This window comes from Stegodyphus dumicola, chromosome 10, assembly GCF_044657685.1.
Source record: "Stegodyphus dumicola isolate Sdum_Otavi_A_Nest chromosome 10, ASM4465768v1".
Taxonomy (NCBI): Eukaryota; Metazoa; Arthropoda; class Arachnida; order Araneae; family Eresidae; genus Stegodyphus; species Stegodyphus dumicola.
In genome coordinates, this window is record NC_140777.1 from 92,195,872 (window position 1) to 92,215,061 (window position 19,190).

At 32.7% G+C, this 19,190-nt stretch overlaps 1 protein-coding gene across 1 annotated transcript in view; it reads right to left on the reverse strand.

Annotated features, from left to right (window-relative positions):
• Positions 1-19,190, reverse strand: part of Ac76E (adenylate cyclase type 2 Ac76E) — a 618,104-nt gene that overhangs the window by 129,296 nt on the left and 469,618 nt on the right. Inside the window, exon 10 of the mRNA XM_085825247.1 lies at positions 3,221-3,382. Within this exon, the coding sequence (XP_085681373.1) occupies positions 3,221-3,382 (162 nt within the window). The remainder of the gene's footprint in view (positions 1-3,220; positions 3,383-19,190) is intronic.

The following is a 19,190-nucleotide window of genomic DNA, read 5'->3' on the forward strand; positions in this document are numbered from 1 at the left end:
AAGGATTATGTTAATTTTATTAACAGTTAAATTTTGAGTTAAACTACTGTCAAATTCTTAACTTCAACTTACTACTTCCGGCCAGAACGTAGTTTTCGAATCACGTCTGAATACATAATGAGGAAGAGCTGTATTTAACCGCGAAGTTCTACTTGCTGAGTTAGAGAGAATCAGAGTTTCTGATCAGGGCGCGTCCGCCTTTTTGGCTACTCTCTCTCAAAGCTGTTATTACGCTCGGACGTACTCAGGCCCTTGATAGCTTCGCAGTCAATTAGCGTTAAGGGGCCAACTCGGTTAGAATCTTGATAGCTTCGGCTATACCTCTTTAGTTTAGATTAGTTTTAGTTCACTTCTTAGCCTCTTAAGTTAAAGCCCAAATGTCGGCTTTTTTTGTACACTCCAAGACGGAATTCTCTTAAAACTTATTTGAATAATAAAAAGTTATTTACCCTTCCACTTTGTTGTTTCTTGTTACACGAAATCAAGCGATTTTTTGCTTAAGATTCTTCACGTTCAACTGTAATTAGCATTTTCAAAGTGAGCAACTCTACAAGTGAAAAGGCGAAATTTGAATTTTGACCAGAGAGAAAGGGGAATTTAAAAGGTTTTATTTTTTAGTCCAAAGGGGCTTTGTCCCAGAAGGACTATTGTTTTCGTTTTGCGATTTTGCGTCGATTCACTACAAACGGCGAATCACTTTTCAAACTGTTGCCACAAAGTATTATCGCCCTGTGTTATATTTAAAGAAATTAAATAATGTAAAATCTGCATAAAAGTATGTATATTTCTCGTACTGTGATAAAACAGCGGTACATAGAGTCATCGCATTTTGAATGACGTAATCCTCCTACGAATATGGGTATGTGGAAGAGCAAATTTGAAATTTGGAATTTGTTTTATTATCGATTTCGTATTTTGTAAACCTTTAACGAATTTTTGATTAACAAACTCAAGGATTTCAAAGCGAGCAATGGCAACGTTGTACAGAAAAATCCTTTTTAGCTCCAGCACGTAAGTCTCTGTATCGGAAATTCTAAACATATGCTCATTTTAAAACTACTTTGCGATATTGATGTTGATTACATTATGTATTTTTGGAAGCAGGCAAGATGAAAAATGAGCAAACGCCTTCACCGGGAATCGAACCACGGACCTCTGGAATACCGTCCCGGCGTGCAGAACCACTACATCATGAAGGCACGCTAGGAAGACGAGAGATACTTTATAAATATTATAGTTTAAGTGCGAAGAACGTGATAGTTAATGAATAAATGTAACATACAAAAAAATTCTGAAATGTTTCAGATTTTAAATTACGTCCAAAGGGCCGTTTTTTAACATTTTGTGTGTTATCTTTCTTTATTAAATATCATGTTCTTCGCACTTAAACCATAAGATCCAGCTCAACAGCAATATCGCAAAACAGTTTTAAAATGAGCATACCTTTATAATTTCCGATACAGAGACTCACGCGCTGGAGATAAAAATGTTTTTCTGCACAACGTTGTCATTGTTCGCTTTGAAATTCTTGAGTTTGTTATTCAAAAATTCGTTAAAAGTTTACAAAATAGGAAATCGATAATAAAACAAATTCCAAATTTCAAATTTTGTCTTCCACATACCATATTCGTTGGAGGATTACGTCATTCAAAATTCGATGGCTCTAGGTACCGTTATTACATTTATGCAGATTTTTCATTATTTAATTTCTTCAAATTTGAAGTAGGACTCTAACATTTTGTGGCAACAGTTTGAAAGTGAACCGATATTTATAGGAGTCTGACGCAAAATACCAAAACGAAAGTAATAGTCCTTTGGAACTCAAGCCCCTTTGGACTAAAAATGTTAAAAAAACGCCTCTTTGGACGTAATTTAAAATCTGAAACATTTCAGATTTTTTTTATTTATTATTTTAATTTTATTTATTCACTCGTATTTATTTATTTATTTTGATTATTTAAAATTTTCTTAACAAGGAAAGTAACGGCAAGCATAGATTAAAAAAAATTAATTGCTGACGTTTCGAGTGATAATTAACATCTCAAGACTCTAGAAAAATTGCTGGAAGCAAAAAGTAATTTTTCCTTCATTGAAAACATTGCTGTTGTTAAATTTTAATTTAAGTAATGAATATTTGTTTTATGAATGTTAAGTTTGGCTTTATTAAGAAAATGATAGCCTATAATTTTGTTATTTTCTCGATTTGGCATTTCATTGGCTTTGCAACAGATGGTATTCTGTGAAGAGTGGTAAGGAAAAGAATTTTGGTACCTATAAAACTTTAAAGTTTTTTAATAAATTACGATGGTAGAAGAAATAAAGATCCTTTAATTTTCTCTCTTAAATTTCATAAAATAAATGCACCCATCGGGACGAACAATTTTAACCCCAATCGATCTTCAACCCTCCATCCTTCACCCCATCCTCCTCCAACCATTCCATAGTCACCTCCGCAAAGGTCCTTTTCCTAAGTTCGTCACGTGTGTCGAGCCATTATTCTTCATTTTGCAACACCCGTATTTTTTTCTTTCTTCCCAGCTACACCGATCTTGTTTTTGTATTCTTTTAATTTTATTTTTAATTTATATTACGTGAGAGCTACGCAAATAATTTAATTATCTAATAAAGGCCATGGCGGATATGGAATCAACAGTGAGTCCAGGAGCATTTAAGCTATTAACTCTTTTTTGTGCATGTGAAAATGTTTGACATGTGGCCATAATGCTAAAACATTTCCTGGACGGCCCTTTCAGTAGGAGTTCTAGTGAGCTACAGAAGGTCCTGATGTCCCGTCGCTTCGTTACTGCAGTCCTTGTATCAATCAGGTTTACCTCTAGAAATTCGCAAATTAATTTCACAATAAGTTGGACCGTTATATGTTCACTAGAGCAGAATCACTTTCATCATTGATAATTTGAAAGAACTGGTGTAGCAGGGAATCGAAATAACAACATGCAACTCATTTTGTTGTGTATTAGAATTTCTTTCAAGTAGCAACTGAAAGAACAAGTTTGTGCAACTTTATTTTTATGTGCAATTCCTGATGTTGCCTATCTGGAAAGACGCTGAAAAGAAGTTGAAGGGCCCCTGTCTGGAACTGTCGGTGCCTAATGCAGCTAGCTAAGATTAACTGAACCCTAGATAGACGTTGAGATAAAGTATTAAAACCTAAGCATTATTTATCCCTTCGCAAAGAATTTATTAAAATGTCATTACTTACCGTAAGTCGTATATTCTTGGCCAGGGTTGATTCCGAAATGTTCGCAAAAGGCTTGTCTGCTCCCCAGCATTCCATGTACTTGCTCATTTTCGTCGATAGTCGAGTACGGAAACTCCTCCTCAAATCCACCTCACCGAGCAAAGGCCCAAGTGATTCCGCTTTCTGTTAGGGAAGAAACAAAAGAAACAGTAGTTATATAAAATATCACACGGTTTAAAGTTTTCAAACTTACTTCTGAGTGATACGCATTCATTACGTTAAAAAGTTTGCAAATTACTTTTTAGTGACATGTATTTGTTGCGGTATTGCCGCTAAATGTATTTGTTGTAAATACTGGAGTTTGCATATATACTGTTTAATGATTCATATTTGTTACGTTAAAAATTTTCAGATTGACTATCTAGAGATACGTATTTATTAAGTTAAAATATTGTAAGTTAAAAAGTTTGTAGATTTCGTTTTTAGTGATGCGTATTTGTTATGTTAAAATAGTGTGCATTTAAATAGTGTAAGTTAAAAGGTTTTTCAGATTTATTGTTTAGTAACACGTACTTAAAAACGTTACTACGTATTTTTGGTAATACCTAATATTATGTTAAAATAGTGTATGTTAAAATGTTTGTAGATCTGCTTTAGTGAAACATATTTGATACGGTAAAAGATTTGCAGATTTCTTTAATGAGACATATTTGTTACTTAAAAATCATGTGCTTTTAAATAACAAAAGTTAAAAAGTTTACGAATTTACGTTTTAGTGATACGTTACAGTAACTCTTTAATATACGATATGTTACGTTAAAAAACGCACATATTTACTTTTTAGAGATAATTTTTGTCACCTTACAATAGTGTACATTAAAATGTTTACAGAATTAAGTTTTAGTGATGCGTATTTGGTACATTAAAAAGTTTTCAGATTTACTCTTTAGTAATACATATTTGTTATTTTAAAGTAGTGTATCTACTTTTTAGTTACACGTATTTCTTACATTAAAACGTTTGCAGATTTGCGTTTTAGTGGTACATATTTGTTAAGTTTAAAACGTTTGCAAATTTACTTTTTAGTAATACCTATTGCTACATTAAAAAGTTTGCAGATTTACCTTTTAGTAATACGCGTGTGTTATATTAAAATAGAGTGCAACAGGTACAAGTTAAAATGTTTGCTAATTTACATTTTGGCGATACTTACATTAAAACAGTCTACATTTAAACACTGTACGTTAGCTTCTGTAGAAATACTTTTTAATAACAGATATTTGTTACGGTAGAATGTTTGCAGATTTACGTTTTAACCATACGTATTTATTACAATAAAATAATCTACGCTTAAATAGAGTACGCAAAAAGTGTGAAGATTTACTTTTTAAACATAAATATTTGTTACATTAAAACGTTGTATATTTAAACAGTATGTTAGTAGTATTATAGTCGTAATATGTTAATAGTATTATAATCGTCAGTAGTGATAGTTAGTTGTACTAAACAGTAGGAAATGGTGTATGTTAAAAAGTTTGCAAGTTTAATTTTGAATGAGAAGCGTTTCTTTTAACAAATGCAGATAACAAACCTTACACAATTCAGATTAATACGTAAAATAATAACAAATCAAGATTAATTTTCCTCGGGTTAGAAGATCTATGATATCTTTTAATGAATCTGAAATCCTCCAGAAACATAGCAAAACTACACTTTTGCAAGAATCCGATGCCAGAAAGTATCATAATGAAATTCAACAGTGCCTATTGAATAAAGTAATGACGTCGACTAGATTTAATCACGATGGGCAAACTCATCACGATGGATGAACTCTGCAAAATCGGGGAAGAGGAATGGAAATTATAAGAAAATACTTTCAGTCATGCAAATCAGGATGCAGACGTGTAGTCCAGAAAAATGGTTATATGATCGAATATTTAAAAATGCTCTTTACATTTTAAAAATTAAATAAATTGCCTCAGTATAGTTCTAAAATATGTAAACACCCTCTGAATTTAGTTCGAGACCAGTGTTGGAGTCTACATAATTTCTGGAATGAGCAAATCTTGTGGCAAAATGAGACGGCAGGAAGGATGTACATTACACAACATTTGCTTAGCAAAACTCACATATAAATGCCACGAAGTCATCTGACTATACTTACGATTCTACAAGTTAATGTTTAGAGTAGTATAGAACCATACCTCTAGGGTGAGGGGCCGCCAGAACATTCAGCTAATAATTGAAGGATCTTGTGGTTTGAATCTAGGCAAGACTGTAAATGATTTGTCATATTTTCCGGCTTCAGAAAATTTAGTTAATTCTTTGCAAAGTTTAATGGTTATTTTAGAAGAAAGACTAGAAAATGGACTTTCACGAACATGGTATATTTAATCTTTTTTCTAAGAGGGATAAAAAATTCAGCGATCATTTCTATACGTATGTTGAAAAATAACTAAAATGTATATATTTAACTTAGTATCCGTTTTGTTTTCTCGACTTATTAAACGTTTTAAAGAATAAAACACTAACAGTTATTAATGGGTTACTTTCCGATCTGCGATCGTATTCTAAAATACAATTGCAGTAAAAGATTCCATAAACTAGCAGCTAATGATTTGGTACATTTTTGATAATTCGGTAATCAGACTTAGTTTGATAATCTGGTTCGGTGCGCGTATATATGATACTAGATGCACCCGACGTTGCCCGGGTGCTAAGCAAAGTAAGGACGCCTCATCTAGAAGCTTGACGGTAGTTTTTTCGAAATCTCAGTTAGAAAGCAATTTTCTTCTTATTTTGGTTCACGATGAATAGTGTAAAATTTTAGGTAGTTCAAATAAAACTTAACAATGCAATGGATCTAACACGGCGTCATGTAATAGTTTTAGTGAGAACTGCCACTTACATTGTAATCAGTTATATTTTTTTACAGAAATGAACTTCCGTAAATCCATCGTCCACTTAGCCACTTTCTTCACCATTTTCGATATATGCAAGAAACTGATAGACTGAAATTAAGTTTGAAAGGTTCTATTCTGGTTTGAAACGTTTCACTATGCTAAAGAGCAAACCAATATGGCGTGATAAAAATATTTCAATAAAAACTGATCGCGGAAACGTAAGAACGGTGACGTGAACTTAATACGGGTAACGTGATTTCAAAATTGAAATCGTGTAGAAATATTAATATTTATTTCTTGTAAAAAACACTTATGAATTCATTGCTTCGCACATATGACTTCCGCTAATACAGGCGACGTGATAGTCGCCTGTATTAGCGGAGTGGCGACATGACGATTAATAGTGGCGGCATGAACCTAATCTAGGAAATATGTGCGCTAGAAGGGTGTCGTGAGAGCAATATTCTATTACAAATGCCCTGAGCGTGAATCTCGTGTGTTGGTCTTCCGAAGTTTTATGCAGACGAGTCTTTCTTCTTGTTTTCAGTCAAGTGTGCAAAATGTTATCAAGTTCGGAATAAAAACGTAGATTTATATGAATAGCACACACACACAAACAAACGAACATTCTCTTTATATACATATATAGATCATTTTAATGAACCCAGCCAATGTAATTTCACATTCTAGCTAGTAATTAATAATAACTGAAATGACTCTGCGCTTATGGCTACGTTTATGGAATCGCTTAATTTGTCAATTAAAAACAGAATAAATTTGAAAGGAAAATCTTTTTTTCTTATGTTTATTAACGAAATCTGTACGAGCCGTTAATATCCAAAATATTAATTCAGGATCTGAAAACGTTGGAATGTATCACCATGTTTAATTTAATCTCTCTTTGCTTTGAAGGTGCGTGTGGCAACGATATATAAAAGCAATTTAAAATGGAAGTCGTAAGTTTTAAAATCTTTAATTTGAAAAAAAAGTAAGATATTGTTTTTATATATTTAAAACTGTAAATTTTAAGATTTCAATCATATAATCCATAGCATATTACAGATCTTATTATTGACATCTAATTTTATAATTTGCATTTTGGGAAACCGTTTTGATCTTAGTTTTAAGATATTATGAGATAAAAGAGATGTAAGGAGCATGTTGCCTACTTTTAATTATTGTTTACTTTAGTTACTGTTCCTAGCGTTAGCAGTGACATCATCAACATCTTGGTAAATACTATCCAGAAAGGTGAAGAGATAAAAAAATGGAGAAGAAAATAGAAGAGAAAAAAGTGTGTGTAGCTGCATATGGTGGTATTTTAAAAATACTAATTATATTTTCTTATTTAGTAAAAAGAAACACTCGAAAAAAGAAGTTCAATAAGACATTTTATCTTAAACGTTTTGGTTCTTTTCCCCCCTTTTCTTTGGCTGCCATTTGCCATTCTGAACTATTAAAAATGATTGACACCAGTGATTATGATTACAAAAAATATAGATATGAAAATGCTTATGTGCACTGCGAAAAAAAAAGAGACAGTTCTATATCTCCCGTTCTACCGGGCCGAAAGACGAAATTCAAATTGCCTTTTTCATGTCTCGAAAGCGCGATTAGGTTATATATTAGATTTATATATAGCATTATTCTAACATAGGTAGATTGACACAAAATCGGACTTTTTCTGAAATGCCATGCCAATTGTTTTTTCGTATTTCGATTCTACGACTCAAATTATGCCTAAATATTAAATTTTGTAAAATTTGGTGAGAAATTTATGGCGAAATTTAAAAATGTTTCTTGGCGTATATTTTTCAGTTTGCGCCAAGAATAATTCACTTGGCGAACTTCTTAATTTATAGCAACCTACTTTCGTTTCCCTTTTTACATTGTGCATGAGGGGAAAAAGTTACATAGTTCTTACCTTCAAATAATTTTAACAAAGTGCCTAAAGCACATTTGATGTTTTATCGCTTTCAACAAGTATGCCAAATTTCAAAGCGGGCCAATATGTAAATTCACGTATATCTTCGGAAATTCTGCATTAAAAATACAAATTTTAAAAATAAATCATAAAAAATGGGCGAATTTTATCAGGAATGAACCTAAATTTCGAAATGTGAAAGGAAGAACCAGATAAGTTTAATAAAAAAGAGAGATTAATAAATATATACCAAATTTAATTAGCATTGAGGAGATAAAATTTTGAGAGCTAATTTCTTTAAAAACTACTCGTGCGATTTTTATAAAACTTGGCAGTGTGGCATAATTTGAGTTCTAGAATCGAAATATGGGAAAACATTGGCATGCCACTGCAGAAAAGTCCGATTATGTGTCAAAATACTTATATTAGAACAATGCTATATGTAAATCTAATATTTTTTTGCGCAGTGTATGTAAGAAAATGATAATAAATTGACATTTCGATTTTAATCCAGTAGTGATGCACTCAGTGGATCTATGTTTACGCTTTCAAGTAATGGTTTCGAAAATGAGATTAATTAAAAACAATTTTAGAGGGAACATTGAGCAGTCAAACAATTTTAATTCTCTCAGTGCATGCGACGAGAGTTAATATGCATATTAACAAATGAAAAAATGATTTGGAACAGATCACTGGTGATTTAAAACAAACAGTGGCTGAACCCTGGACAGGTCACAGGTACATTAGTTGGTTAAGATTCAATCCAGAATCCGGAGCCTAGTAGCATTTGATAATTCCAGAACTAGTCGGATTAAAGGGACTTATACCACATTATTATTATTATTAAAGGAAATTGTTATTGGTACGGAAGTAAGAACGGTGAACTCTTTCTTCATGGAGAATTCTTCTCTGAGGAATGCGAGCCAAGGCGAGGTATTTCAGACAGAAAGCTAATTAATCCAAATACACGAACGAAATGAATGCCAGGAATGCGAGCGATGAAGAAAGCCGTTTTCGGCAGAGCATTTCTCGCGCCTGAATGTCAGAAGTAATTAGATAATGAAGAAGAGCTTAATTACGTCACTCAACAATGAGCTGAAGTTTCTTTCGGATGGAGGATGCTGCACTGCATTTATGCTCGGAAAGAAAAGGAAATATAACTCTCAAGATAGCATTGAATTAATAAATGTACTTAATTGCAAGAGTTTCTATTTTGTGTAAAGAAGCCACACATCGAATGCATGTTTATGCGATAGGCTCGCACGTGATATTGTGCAGCCAATAAAATGTGTTAACTGCGTTCCCAGTAGTGCGCATTAAGAAGAAATGATCACTGCAACAGCATATGAAAATGGCACTTTGTTTATCTAATTAATTTTATGTTAGGCAGACAGTGCGATTGCATTAACATAAACCAGTAGTCTCAAACAGGTAGCCCGCAGGCTATATATGGTAATAAAGTAATTTTATGTGCCCCGCGAAAACATTTCAATTATGTTCTTGCAATGAATTCAATATTTAAGTTATTCGAAGTCCAAATTGAAATTATTTTTACTTCCATTAAAAACGAACACGAATAACGCACTAAATCTTACTCAGAAATTTGAAGATATAGATTTTTTAACTCTTATTCGTACTAATTAAAATATAAATTAACTAGGTTATGGATTTTGGTTTTAAGATTAATTGCTCTGTTCGGAAATACATTTACACATGAACACCTTTTTTAGCAAAGCTTTAAGCAAAAAACAAAGAACATCGCACTATGAGGATTTGTTAAATTTTTTATGCTCTTGCTGATTATCGCAGCTTACCAGTCTGGTCTTGGACTCGTTTTTGCTAACATAATTTTTTTTTGTCTTTTTGGCTTTATTATTGTTATTTTTTAGCTTACTATTTCATCGCTTTCTTTGTGCTTACAGCTAATAAAATTCAAGAGAAAAATTACAAAATATTTAAAAACAGCATATATTTATTATTCCCGATAGAGTGTAGGAGATTGTCATGCATTTTTTAAAATTCGCTATCTCATTCTTTTGAAAACTATCAGATCGAGCGGCCAGCAGCCTAAAAAGTATCATAAGGAAAAGTATATGTAGTAATTTTAAAAGAATCCAGCTTGTTTCCCTTTATAGAAATTATTTAACATTTGTAATTAGACACCTCATGCCTGAAATGCATTTTTATTTAAATCAATCCGATTAAAAAGTAGAAAAATTATTTTTAAGAACTGCGTTAATTCTTTTCAATCACTTGGCTTGCGACTCAGAAACACAAAGATTAAATATGCAAATTAAATATCTTACGCTCTATTGAATGTTAAAACGCTCAGATAATAAGTATTCTATTTAAAGTACTGGCAACACATAGCTTTCGAATAATGAAATTTGGGGAATAAAATCGAAACATAAATATTTTACATTTTTCGGAATGGCAACAGTCTGGCGTGCCAGAGATTAAAAATATTTTCTTTCGAACGGTGTTGCCACTCTTCGCTTTCAAATCGCCGAGGTTTCTAAACAAAAATTTGTTGAATTCATAAAAAGTACGAAAAAAGTAAAAGAAAAATTCGAATCTCAAAATTTTGGCTTCAAGATGTTCCGGTGGAGGAATACGTGTATTCAAAATTCAGTGGCTCTAAGAGCCATCGTCGCTAAAAATGTTTTTTCCACGATGCAAGAAACATACATAGATACATCAAGATTCTTCATTATTTAATTTTTTTAAATAGCAACTCGCGATGACATTCGGTAGCAACAATTTAAAAAATAATTCGACACAAAAGTTATATGGTAAAAAGTGTGTTTAGAGAATAAAATAGTACTCTGGTGCTAAAGATACAGGCTTTGTGTTAGATAAAGGACGATTTATGAACCCAAAGTTTGAAATCATTTCATTATAATTTAGAGGAAGTTATTTGGATATAAACTTCAAATGTAAACAAATGTCCGAAAAGCTAGTTATCTTACAGTCAAAGTGTAAAATAATAGTTGCTGCAAAATATTCCGTCTAACAATGAAAAAGTTAATGTGTTAACATATAAGCTTGATTATTAATTAAAGAGAAAGCAACACAGCTTACTGAATTCTGGATACCTGCAGTTCTAACACAATGAGTAAAATCGGGACTTACAATTGCACTAAAATCCATTTTGGAAGTTCCCGTTTAAAATATTAACAATATCTCAAGGATTTTTCGATTTCATAACGTACATTTTCGCTAAAAATGTTTTATTTTAGAAAAGTTTTCTTTATTTCAAATTTTTAAAATTTTTAAAGATTTTTGATGAATGCGAAATAGTCCCTTAAGATGGCGACAAGAGCAGCTAAGTCTCGTTTCTTTTCAGGCCAAAAGGGCTATTAGTTTCGTTCACTTTAATGCGTAGTTTCACATTCCTTTCGAACATGTTATCATTCAGCAAAATGTCCAGCAATATTTATCTGTTCATTTGCGTTTGTCTGTTATCGATTAACAAACTAAGCTACTGAAAAGGAATAAATGTAGTTCTTAAAAATATTACTTTTTAAAACTTTTAATATGATTGATTGAAAGCATTTAAATAGTGATCTATTTAATCAAAAATATTTACTATTTTTATAGAATTACGTAATAAGTTTATCCAGGTTTTGAGTATCCGGAAAATATGAACTTTCCCATGTTAGTTTAAATACACGTTCATCTAATAACCCATAAAACGTTTCGCTATTACCAATGGGCCATGTCTATCGATAAGCTCTATTGATAAATCATATTAAACGTTAAAAGTATCCTTTGGACTAAGGTTTAAATCTGACCCTTTTTAGCTTTTTTTTCCTTAGTGATATGCGGAATGATAAAAAACAGAAGAATTTTTTCCAATCTCTTTCAAAATGGTATCAACGATTTTAGTCACATTTAATAATTCTTGTAGAAAAGTAATTAATTAACAAAAAAAATTACTTAAAAAATATTTGAAGAAAACGTATCATAAATATAGAAAAAAGTCTAATTTTTTCCCCTGCTTTGAACGTGTCAATAAAAGTTAATGATTTAAGTTCTAAAATGAATTCACTGAAATTAAAACTAAGAAAATTAAGTTTCAGTTACAATCGTTAAATTGAAAAACGTTTTAAGAATAATTATTTAAATTCGGTTTAACTATACAGAGAAGAGATTGAATTTCAAAATAATTAGTAAAATTATAAATTTATCACTATGCAATGAGTAAGCTGTTTGTGAATAACAATACTTGAAAAAAGGTGCTCCTGTTTAAAAAACTTTTTATAAACTTTTATATAGTTCAGTTATGGTATTCCATTGTAGTGAGAATTTTGTTATTGATTTTTAACCTACTTCCTGATTAGCTGAGTTTATATTTTGTTCATACACTGTTTCTGGATAACAATGTAATGTGGTGAAGAGATTTGTTTTTAAAATTAGGTATAAATTTGCATTGAATATTTAAACGACATTTTGCACATAACTTCGTCTAAAGAACCAACTAAGCACATCAGAATTTTACTGTTTACACCATCGAGTACAGCGGTAAATAATCATTTCAATGAAACTTGTTAGAGAACGTTAACATAATTTCTGCATTTTTAGTGAATTTTTGAAATTCGTTTGAATTTTTAGATTATTTGACGTTCGCGATTTTAAAATTTCAACATCTAAAAATGTGTTGGATATAAAGTTTTGAAATTGTTACAGATAATAAAATAAACCTTTCGCCTTCTTTTAAAATAAAAAATAATAAAAAATATTGATTGGGCAATCTTCTAAATTTTGTATTTAAATGCACTGCAATCTAGAGAAGACGAGAAAGAAAAACGTTTCTCGCGGAGAATTTCCTTTTCGGTTTGCTTTCTTGACAAACTTAATGAGGAGTTGACGATATTCGTTTCCTCATTTTAGCTTCAAGTAAAACGACCGTTGTAACACTGTCATTACATCCGAAACTGAACATTCAAAGCGATTTATTCATTCTCTGAATTACGATAAATTATTTTTCTTTACTTTATAAATTTCTTATAATTTATTGCTTATATTTTAATAATGACTAAAAATTTCATCGTTGAAGATCACACGCTTCAGTTTGTCACACTCAGCTTCCCCGAGTACGGCAAAATTCCAGTCAACACTACCTATGATGTGGGGTCAGTGGAAGCATGTCGTTAGCATATAGCAGTGTCGGCCAGTCATCTTCGAATGGTTTCCCGTGATACCACCGGTTGCTTGGAAGGTGTTAACTTGCGTTGAATCGATGCTAGTGACGTTGTTGAGGCGGAAGTGGCCACTCTTAGGAGTGAGCGATCCTCGTGCTCATTTCTATTTCTGAGACGCCCTGACCCTCCGCGACCCCCGGTAGACTATCCCTTGCGTGATTCATTTTCATCAACATCGAGCAACAACCACATCGCTGCGATTGAGGTGGCGGTCGATACGTCTTGTGACGAATTCAAAAGGTAAAAGGTAGCGTAAATAAATTTATTTGGGTTCTTTCTAGGCTATATGCAAAAAAAATTTAAAAAAAAACTTATACAGTATTGTTCTCACAGTAGGGTGAGGGGAAAAGAAATGTAACCAGTTCCAGACGGTGTGAATAAAGTTCCAGACGGTGTTTAGAACTCAGCCAAGATGAAAGTTCTTGTTTTGAAATAGTTCAAGTTGATGGTTAGTTCAAAATAAGACTATTTAGAATTAATCGACTCTCTGAGCCGGTGGTTGCCGGATTGAGCTGTGTCTGAGCAGGATGTTCTTCGTAAGGTAGCGGCGAACCCGGCTACCTCGCTGTAAATCTCTTGGCAGAGATATCAATATCGCTGTACACAGAGCGAAGCAAAAATTTGCTCGTGGTCGAGCTGGAAAAACCGAGAGAAGGTTTCTCTCTCTATTTACTGCAACTAACTCTCACTCGCTCTTTTTTCTCGAACTGCGTTCCATGATTTTGCTCAAGTTGTCATTGGGCGTGTTGAAACGAATCCCAGGTTCCTCATTCGTCCGTAAGTTTTAGAAGCGCCTCTTGATTGGCGAGAGCACTTTGATTAACAACTGGATATGATGAAGACAGCCTGGAAAAAGATCAGTGAGAACTTTTAGGTTCCAACTTGGGACTCAAACCGGGTGGTCTGAGACACTGAACCTATAAACTGATGAAAGAAAACGGAACAATATCTCCCTTTGAACAACAACTATAAGAGGAACAAAAACCTGAGATTGTTTTGTGACTGCTGGTCACTTCCTCTTTCCGAGAATTTGCTAAGAAATACTCTGTCCGTGGGAACTTTCGTGGTGGTCATTCGTTTTCTAAGAACTTCGTGATGGTCGATAAAATAGCTTAAGACGTTACAGTGTGTTCGTCCAACCTGCTTCTCTAAGGCGTAATACACGCTCCTTCTCGAAATCTAACAACTGTTCGTACTGCCGTCGGGTTCGTCTCAGAGGTATCCATAGTCACAATACCATCCATCTAAGTCGACAGATTCGTTTGAATAGCAATTATGCTTTTAAACTCTCCCAACTGCGCAACTCATATGCGTTTCTTACCCTTGTTTCAGTGGCGTCGAAATTTACATCATTTTCATACATAAACTCTGCAGGAATGCAGTCTGCTCTTAGTCGATTTTCGTAATAGTGGCTCGATTTCTTCTGGGTGCATATTTTTTAATTTTTTTTTTTTTTTTTTTTTTTTTTTTTTTTGTGACAGAGTGTATTTTTTTGAATTTAAGATACAGTTGAAAATGTGTTCGAAAAAAATATTAAGCTTTGATGACAGCAGTGAAAGTTATACTAACATCGTAAACAATGATTTGTTAGGTACTTTGAATAAGGGTAGTGAGAGTAATAATATTTTACTTCCAGCATAGATATGTTATAAGCGACTGATTAGTGAAGATAATAACGACCCAGAAGACCACTGTAACCATCAACAATCATAGCTTTGGATTTGGAAAGAAAAATCTAATGACCAAAAAATTTGGAATTACGTAGAAATTCATGGTGTAAATGGCAATTTTAAGTCAGTTAGCTGAAACCAAAAAAGAATAGACATTTGAAATATTATATTTAATAATAGATATTGGGAAAATACTCTCACGAAGACGAATTGATAAGCAAACCGTACAACAAACAATTTAAACAAAAGACGAAAAATAGACGAGATTTGGTTTCTTGTAGACGTTGATGAAATGAAAATATATTTTGAATTATGTATAATAATGGATCACGTTAAGAAACCAAAGATTCAAATAAATTGGTTTAAGGTGCGGGATCTTTAAACATTTTGTCGCGAGGGCCGTATTTCCTCTTTCACAAAGCTTCGAGAGTCAAAACTTACTTTGTTAATCATACCGTGGTAATGTAATTATGTTGAATAGAATTCACACGTTTTTAAACAAGGCAGCGAGAGTTTCACGATTGGATCTATACCGCTGTAATAACACAAAGAGATTCGTTTTTAGACTTTCACGCAGATTTACCTAATTTAAAAAAAAAAAAAAAAAAAAAAAAAAAAAACTACTTTAAATATTTGCAAAATTTTTCTTGTCCCAGAGTATCAGAGATTTCTTGGGTTTGGAATGCAACTTTTTTTAACTGGATTTACCTCCCCGTTCTCAGTGCACTTCTCAGTGCATTTTGTTTATATTTTGATCAGGTATTTCATATTTTGGCCAAGTTTTGCTTGGCGAAAAAAATCTCCAAAAATTTGAAGTAAATTGCAACATATATGTATCACAAATTAAGGTTTAAACGAAATCGCTGCTGAAAATTTTTATTAGAAACTACTATTTCTATTTAGATTACTACTATGAAAATATAGGAGGAAAACACGAAACCTTTATTGCCGTAAAAGGTACAATAATAAATTTATTAGAGTATTACAGTATTTCACTTATCGTTTTGCAAATAACAGTTCGGTTACCGATACAGTTAACACTAGAAGCGCCAGAGCAGTCATTTTGACTGCTTTCGTCATTTGACCTTGGGTTTCTTAAAAACCCTTTATCGTAAGAAGCACAAATTTTGGTATTTTCCTAAAATATGTCGAAAATTATTGGTACCAAATATAAATCGAATGAAATTAAAATTAACGGAGATATTATTAGTTATATCTAAAAGCGCAACGAACAGTCATAATGACTGCTAGTAATACTAGGTAGATTTATATGGTATTCTCGCTCAGAAAATATTTTTTGTGGAAAAACATCTGGCGTACATATACATTCCTTTCATTCACTGATTATTTACAGAAGGATATACTTCCCTTCCACTCAGAAAATCCCTTTTGTTGCAAAAACATCTGGCCTACACATTCCTTTTCCCTCTCTCTTTATTTACAACATCAAATACTTTCCCACCTCCTTGTCAACGGTCCACCCCTTTTTGCCGAAATGATATAGTCCTTAGTTTGCAGTAGTTCAGTCAGTTTGTTTCATGACATTTCATTCTTTCAAGCACACGGTAATGGCAGCTCGAAGACCGCGATATCTGAGACCAGAAGAAATTGTACAACTTTTACAGGATTTATCTGAAAATGAATCTGATGTTGAAGAACATAATATTGATGATGATATGGATTATGAGCCTCCACAAAACTTTGAGAGAAATAATAGTTCTAGTGAATCTGAAGATATCACGGAAGAGCAATCGTTGGGCCAAGGTTTTCAGCCCATCGATATTTATGCAGCAAATATTTCGTCATCAGTAACTGCAGCATCCAAATCAACTGAAATAGGTAAGAAATATTTATGTTTATGTACTGTTATTTTTGTTTTGACAATTTCTGATGTACTCGAATTTTTTTAAAATGTGATGAGTCATTTATTGTAAAAAATATACATATATATTATTTTTTTTGGTTCTCCTAATGCACAAGGTATAGGATCAAAGCGAAAACATGATTTACCTAACTCAGGATACGCACGAGGAAGAGGATGTCTTTTCCAAAACCACGAAGAAGGCTCTATATATGTCTCAAAAGATGGAACCTCGTGGACTGTGACATCTACTTCACAAACTACAGCTGGGAGCTCAAAATGTGCTAAAAGAAATGCCGAGTCCAACATCTTATGCAAAACGAAATGTTGGGGACAATGTGTTCAGTGCTTGGAGGTTGTTTGTGGATGAATGGATGTTACGACATATTAGAAAGTGCACGGAAGCAGAGGCAGTTTTGAACAATGAAGAAAACTGGGCAATATCTTTAGAAGAGCTTGATGCTTTTATTGCTATTATTTATGCATGAAGAGCATATGGTTGCAATGATATGGATTATTTTTTTTTGTGGAATAATCATGGGGTCCTCCTTTTTTCCCAGAAACAATGTCTCGCAATCGTTTTCGAGACATTATGAAATATCTTAGATTTGACTTGAAGTCAACTAGGACTCAGCGTTTAGAAAGTGATAATTTTGCACTTTTTTCCGATATTTGGAATAAATTTATACAGAACTTTGCTATTTCCTATAAACCAGGAGAAAATCTAGTTGTGGATGAGCAGTTATTTCCATCTAAAGCCAGGTGTAAGTTTATACAGTATATGCCGAATAAACCTGATAAATTCTATATCAAATTTTGGATGTTAGTCGATGTAGACTCGAAGTATATGTGCAATGCTTTTCCATATCTTGGAAAAAATACACCGAGAAGTGAAACTGAAAGTCTTCCTGAAAATGTAGTAATGGGTCTTCTAAGCCATTATCTGAATTCAGGTCGAAATTTGACAACGGACAATTATTTTTCCTTACTATCATTAGCTAGAAGACTTAAAATGAAAAACACAAGTTTTGTCGGCACAGTAAAAAGACATCGACAAGAAATTCCGCATGAAGTAAGGAAATCAAAAACCCGGCTATTTGAAACAGTTTTGCTAAAGAATGGTGAAACTACGCTCACTGTCTATCAGGGAAAAAGGAATAAAAATGTCCTACTACTAAGTACCTTACATCCAAAAAGTGTAAATATAGACTCACAAAATAAGAAAAAGCTTCCAGAAACAGTAGAGTTCTACAACAAAACCAAATGTGGAGTTGATATCGTTGACAAGATGACACGTAAATATTCTGATCGGGCTGCTTCACATAGATGGCCTGCGCATGTTTTCTATAAAATGCTGGATTTTACATTATCTACTATAAATTGAGTGATAAAAATATTACAAGGCATTCCTATTTCAATTAGAGGAATTAAGAGAGCTTTATTTAAACAGAAGAAAAACCGCAAAATTGCCCCAGGAAATTTCCAAATCTAAGCAATAGACTCTCGAAGAAAAGACATCAATGCCAGATTCGACTTTGTAACAACAACAAAACAAGTGATGTGTGTAAAAAATGTTCATATTATGTGTGTGGAAAATGCACTTCCAATATTGAAAAAGTTGTGTTTTGTAAAAATTGCGAAAAGCTGTAAAATGTGTTTTATTAAGGGTAGGCTGAAATTTATAATAAAATATCCTCTATTTTTGTATTAAAATAATCTGTTTCTCTTTAAAGTTCTTCAGCAACTGTAATTAATATTCTTAAAAGAATTTACATTTTAATATATAGATTAATTCGTTGAGCAGTCAATTTGACTGCCGTTGGCGCTTCTAGTTAGGGAGAAATCTTGGCGCTTCTAGTGTTAAATTATGCGAAACAACACTTGTGATGAATTTCATTTAAGATAATAAATATTTTTGCTCAATGATCAATTGATAATAATTATTTATCAAATATCTTGCAAAACGAAATCTATTTTACGTTACACATGCATTTACATATCAAAAGACAATTGTGCGATTTGTCCGATCTTTCATCAGTAATTTTCAAATGCTGAAAGTCTATTTAAAAAATACAAATTATAATGTTTCCTTATTTGACTAATGAAACTTTTGAGCATGTTGTGATTCAGAAATGAACACACAGATGGAGTATTAAGAATATAACTGCTTATTTGATTACTTTGGTCGAACTAAAAGCCGTCAATTCTTTTAGTTTGGCAGTTCAGTAATATACCTTTAACGTTGGACAGTTCTGTAAGATAGCCGGTTACCATAAATCTTTCAGAAAACTACGCAGTATTTGGACATACCTGACAGTGGAGTTGTTTCCACTTCGAACGCTCAACCAAATAAATAGGGGAATGACTCGACCTTCTTGCTCTTTATGACATGCGCTCTTGCAACTTAAAGCGTCGTTAATGGGAATGAT